The 6,000-nt window shown below is 41.5% G+C and overlaps 1 protein-coding gene across 2 annotated transcripts in view; it reads right to left on the bottom strand.

The window, feature by feature from the left end:
• Nucleotides 1-1,640: 1,640 nt before the first annotated feature.
• Nucleotides 1,641-6,000, bottom strand: part of LOC122942487 (interferon-induced protein with tetratricopeptide repeats 5-like) — a 36,655-nt gene continuing 32,295 nt past the window's right edge. For both annotated transcript variants that reach the window (XM_044300141.1, XM_044300142.1), the window contains exon 2: nucleotides 1,641-5,103. In XM_044300141.1, the coding sequence (XP_044156076.1) occupies nucleotides 3,657-5,103 (1,447 nt within the window). In that variant the 3' untranslated portion in view covers nucleotides 1,641-3,656. The remainder of the gene's footprint in view (nucleotides 5,104-6,000) is intronic.

Raw genomic sequence — 6,000 nt, 5'->3', positions numbered from 1 at the left:
CCCATTCACTTCAATGGGACTGTTCAAATGAGTGGTGATTTTCACGCATCCACTTGTGCGTTGGGTGAAAATCGCATGTTCTATATTCTGACTTTTTCACGCAACGCAGGCCCCATAGATATTAATGGGGCTGCTTGAAAATCTCATAGCATCCGCAAGCAAGTGCGGAGGCAATGTGATTTTCACGCATGGTTGCTAGGAGATGATGTTAGTAAATTGATTAAAGTCAATTTACTGTATTATTTTTCCTTATAACATGGTTATAAGGGAAAATAATAGCATTCTTAATACAGAATGCTTAGTAAAATGTTGCTTGAGGGGTTAAAAAATAAATAAAATTAACTCACCTCATCCACTTGATCGCGCAGCCGGCATCGTCTTCTTTCTTCTTCCTTCAGGACCTGCAAAATGACCTCTGATGACGTAATCGCGCTCACCATGTGGTGAGCGTGGTGACGTCAGCGCAGGTCCCGCTGAATAAAGATAGAAGGAGTTCATCAAAGGTCCTTTTGCAGGTCCTGACAAAAGAAGAAAGAAGACGATGCCGGCTGCGCGAACAAGTGTATGAGGTGAGTTAATTTATTTATTTTTTAACCCCTCAAGCCACATTTTTGTAAGCATTCTGTATTAAGAAGGATATTATTTTCCTTATATAACCATGTTATAAAGGAGAATAATAAAATGAATCAGTGAAGAAGCCCGGGTTCAGGTCTGGGTACCACATTCAGTTTTTTCTCACGCACGTGGAAAAAACTGAACAGCGGAACACAATCGCAGTCAAAACTGACTGAAATTGCGTGCCTACTCCCACGATTTTCTCTGAACACACATGCATTGCATCCGGCCCTCACCCGCGACGCCCGTGTTAAAGAGGCCTTAGGAATACTTGAGGGCTAGCGTTGAGATTCACTGGTCTAAATAGTATATTATATTTAAAACAGGAAGGTAAAATAATCCACGGCACTCACCGGCCTTCATTTAATCCATTAATTGTGTGAAACCAAAAGTGCACAGTGCATAGGGAAGAAAATCGCATATAGCAGATGACCACCGGCCTAAGACAGTTTTTACGTTATAAATGTCTTGAATGCAAATATTTTAAAGGGGTTTCCTAGTCTCCTATATTGATCACCTATCCTCAGGATAGGTCATGAAGATGTGATCGGTGGGGGTCTGACTCCTGGCACCCCTGCCGATAAGCTGTTTGTCGAAACCACGCTGCTCTGGTGAGCTCTGTGGCCTCTTTGCAGCATACCAAGCACATTGCTGTTCCTTGTACAGTGGCTGTGATTGGCCCATTCACTCCTAGGCCATGTTACTAATGAACCTGACGTCACTGGCCTAAGAGGAGGCCGAGGCACTCACTGGGAGTCGGACCACAAAGGATCAGATTTTGATGACATATCCTAAGGATGGGCCATCAATTCAAAAGAACCAGAAATCCATTTTAAACTGTGAACTACTGTGCAAAATGGCAGCACTATACATTTATAGCTAGAGTAACAATGCTGTGATATCACAGCACCGTGTGTTTATAGATAGCATGGAATATTACAGCGGAAAATGATTTATTTCCACAAATCAATATTAGTATATTAAATGCTTTAGATTATATAGATATATTTTAAATATTAGTGCAACATTGTCAGAGTGCTCTCTTTATATATTAAAGCTTAGCTATGTTCTAATAGTTGACAAATTTAATACAATCCTAAATTTGAGCATGTCAATGTAGCAGAGCAGAATTTTCTACTTTGTGAATCATATACATTTTTATTTATTTGCATAAAGTGCATTCCTGTGGAAAACAATGAAGGTAATACATCATATCACGATCAGTTGTGTGCAATTTAAGTATATACCTTTTTCTATAGTTTACCTACCATTTGGTGGTTTGGTAGAGGCAGAGTTTATTAACAAAATGATTGTTATAGAGTACCTATACTGTAGCTACCAGAAAATCACCCCTTGAAGAGATATTTTAGATATAGTTCAGCCTGAAGAGTCTAACAACCTACACAATTTCTCTGTATATGCTGTGTGTCCTGACTAGGGTTGCCACCCGTACTGGAATGACCCGGACAGTCCGGGTTTGTAATCCTGTGCCCGAGTACAAGCTTTTCTCAGACCCGGGCAAAGGATTCATTTCAAACTGTAGACTTGCTAGCCGGTTCTCATCTGACAGCTGGCGGTGAGCGGTGGCGATGAGCGGCGGCAAGTGGTTATTACCGCGAGCGGCCGGTGTATCAGTCAGCAGCGCCGGCGGATGGCGATGAGGTCAGGTGTCAGCAGTGGACGATCAGCTGAGCCTGTCACTGCCGGCGCGGCGAATCCAATCAGTTGGGCCTGTGACATCGTAGCCCAGGGCGGCGCTGTCTTCAGACACTCCCTCCCTCTCTTTCTCTCTGCTAGTGAGAGGAAGTGACATCAGAGAGAGAGAGAGAGGGAGCGTGGGAGAAATCATTCTCCGGCAGCCTGCACGTGGAGCAGCTGCTCTAGCAGTTTCTCTTCTTCGTTTCGTCAGGGAGTCAGTCGACCTCTGCGACCAATGCCGTGACTGCCGTCCTTCTCCACACACCTGGACCTCTGAAGCTTAACTTCTAAAAAAGGTATTTAAAACATTTGAAGTGTTTAATAAAAAATATTAATTGGAAGGGGGGGGCGGCGGGCACGGCACTTGTTAGTGTTGCAGATAAAACATGCCCCCATAAAAAAAATGCCACAGTTAACCAGTGACATGTTTTGTAGGGGCATCTTTTATGTGCAATAATACATATCGTCCAATGCAGACATCCAAATTTCATGTTAGTGCAAAATTCATTTTATTAATAGTTGTCGTCCAATCAACAAGTGCTTTTGGGGCCGTGCAGGGTCCCCTTCCTCAGGCCCAGAAATGCGCTTGTCGTTTCAATGACAACCATCAATAAAATGGATTTGCACTATATATGTACCGAACTACTGATACCGATACTATTATCGGTGCCGATACAGAGTATTTGGGCGACTACTACTTGTACTAGCCCAAATGCTCCGATACCTTCCCCGATATTGGAACTTCCGGTCGGAGGGAGATGTCCCTCTGACTGGCAGCGCCAAGGGAGCATACAGCCGACTTCCTTTCCAATCAGGAAGCCGGGAGGTGGGTTATCATCCGCCTCCTGGCTTCCTGATTGGCTAGTAAGCCTGCTTTACTTGTTGCTAGGCAGCCTGGCTTCCTAACCAATCAGTAAGCTGGGCAGTATGTCATGACTCGCATCCCAGCCTCCTGATTGGTCAGAAAGGTACGCTGCCTACAAAAAAGTGACTCCATATGTATTGTGATGCCTTGTGATTACCTACAATATTATTTAATTACAAAATATGTGCATAGTGTATACTTTACCCAAAAATTGCCGCAAAGTGCTAAAGTGTTCGGGTTTGGCTTGAAGAAAAGGTGGCAACCCTAGTCCTGACTAATCAGATTCCCTTTTCTATTCCCTACCCCTTAAAGAAGACACTGCAGTTGCATCCCCCTCCTCTCCCCGTCTCATGTCTAGAATTTAATTGTTCACAGTACTGCAGATAGATTTCATGGAGGCACACCCATTCTACTGATTTATGAAAGAAAAAATGGTACGTTTTAAAACACAAGATCTGTCTTCTATGTCGCTCCTTTTTCAGATCACCAGCTTCAGCTCACAGAGTTCACTCACATATTCCGCATTGTGAGGGTCATATTTTAAGGCATTTTCATAGCAATCGATTGCATCGTTCATTTCCCCATTCATCTTATGGACAAAGCCAAGCAAAGCAAAACCCTCAGCATCAGTAATATCATTCTGAATCTTCTTTGAAGCAATTCTTTTTAGAGACTTTACACTGAACTCTCTATCTTTCATGCATAAAGTAAACTGTATGCTCTTTTTATAGTAGTTGATGGCTTCAGATTCAGACCTCATGTTGTATTCTTTGAAACATCCATAATAGTAATAGATCTGCTGCTTCTCCTGATCAATAAGATTGGTAATTGCCATAACGGTTTTAAATGTGTCCTCAGCTTTTTTATATTCCTTGACTTCACAGTACATTTTTGCTAAGTCTATATACGCATAAACAAAAGTTTTCTTGTATTCCAGCGCCTTCTCAAAATAAAACAGGGTATTTTGCAGGAGGTCATTTAATTTTTCAGTCTCTGTTTGGCCGATATAACTGTTCCTGTTTCCAAACCTCTTTTTGTCATTGAGATACTTTTGCCTGTAACAGAGTCCAATTTGGTGATGCAGAAATGCAGAAGTTGGGATGAGATCTACTGCAGTTTGTAGGACATGCAAGGCATCATCTAGCATTCCAGCTCTCCTGTAAAACATTGCTACGTAACGGAGCAAATATGGAAGGTTTGGAGCTTGATTTATGGCTTCTTCGATATAGATTTTTCCCTCATCAGTCCTGTTTAGATCTTGAAGCTTCAAGGCAAGAAGTGACTTCACCACTGCATCATTTGGATTCTTTTCCACTGCACGTTCCAGTAGCTCCAGTGATTTGCATTGTGAAGCAGGACATTTTCTGTCATCGAAACTTTCCAGTCTATAGACCACTGTTGCATATCCACTGTTCCACTCAGGGTCTTCTGGCTCCAGCTCCAAAGCCTTTAGAAAACATTGTTTTGCTTCTTCATAATATCGCCTACCACAGTGTAACAACGACCAGGCTTTGTCACCATACATTTCAGCTACATCTGTGGTATCTTTCAGCTCCTTATAAATATGTTCCACCTTATCTATATATTTTTGAGATTCTTCATACTGGTTTAAGTAGTAGAACACCCACGCGTAATTTCCGTATGTCACCAAATACTTTTGATCAGTCCCAGTCGGGTTGTTCTCTTTAATCATTTCTTCTGCTTGCTTTAAATGGGCAATAGCTTGTGTGTTGTCCCCTTTCAGATGCATCACATAGGCCAGTAGATTGTACACCATGTATTTGTTCTTGGTGACAAGAAATGTCAATTGATCATACAATCTGACTGCTAATTCATCAGGGTTTATGGTCTGTAAAAGAAGTTTCCAAGTAAAGTGGCATTTAAGTTGTAGTAACCGTAGCTTCAAAGTCCCCTTTTCTAAACCACTGGGATAAAGAATATGAGAGGTGATTGGTATTAGTAACTGATTAAAAAAGTGATAACATAAAATGCACAATATATTACATATGCTGTAGATAACATGAAATGCACCACCAGATACAGTATGTAACTAAATGTTATATGCATTATATGCACTCTAAGGAAACTTTATGTTCAATGTATCCAAACTGTAGCCAGAATGTTCTATAATGCCATCTAGTGTATAAGGAAACTTTGTGTTCAATTTGCCTGAACTGTAAGGTTAAAGGGGTTCTGCAGTGAGTACATAATGATGACCCAACCTAAGCGTAGGTCATCAATATCTGATCTAGAAAAGAAGATCTATGGCACACCAAAGCATTCTTTTTCAAACTATGCTTAAATGCATATTTGTGCAGTTACATCATTTTGTGTTTAATTTTCATCCAGAATATGTAACAGTATATGGGGCAGTCAAAAAAAGTCCCACTCCCAACGTTTCGGTCAATAATGATCGTTGTCAATGGATCTGGCCCATCCAGACAAGCCCGCTCCTCACATGAATCAGATCCCTTGACAAAGGTCATTATTGACCGAAATGTTGGGAGTGGGACTTCTTTTGACGGCTCCATATACTGTTACATATTCTGGATGAAAAATAAACACAAAATGATGTAACTGCACAAATATGTATTAAAGCATCGCTTGAAAAAGAATCCTTTGGTGTGCCAAAGATCTTCCTTTCTATATCGGACTGACTTTTGTCCTCTATGAGCACCCACCACTGGAGGGTGTGCAGATCTCACAAGTATCAATATCTGATCGACATGAGTCCGACTCCCAGAAAGCCCAGCGATCATTTGAAGAAGGGGTGGTACTCGCATGAACGCTGTTTCTGCTTCAAGATTACACTGCGCATCATC

Source organism: Bufo gargarizans, chromosome 6 (genome assembly GCF_014858855.1).
Source record: "Bufo gargarizans isolate SCDJY-AF-19 chromosome 6, ASM1485885v1, whole genome shotgun sequence".
In the NCBI taxonomy this organism is placed as follows: Eukaryota; Metazoa; Chordata; class Amphibia; order Anura; family Bufonidae; genus Bufo; species Bufo gargarizans.
Note: the sequence above shows the minus strand (reverse complement) of the source record. Positions and strands in the feature narration are given on the sequence as shown.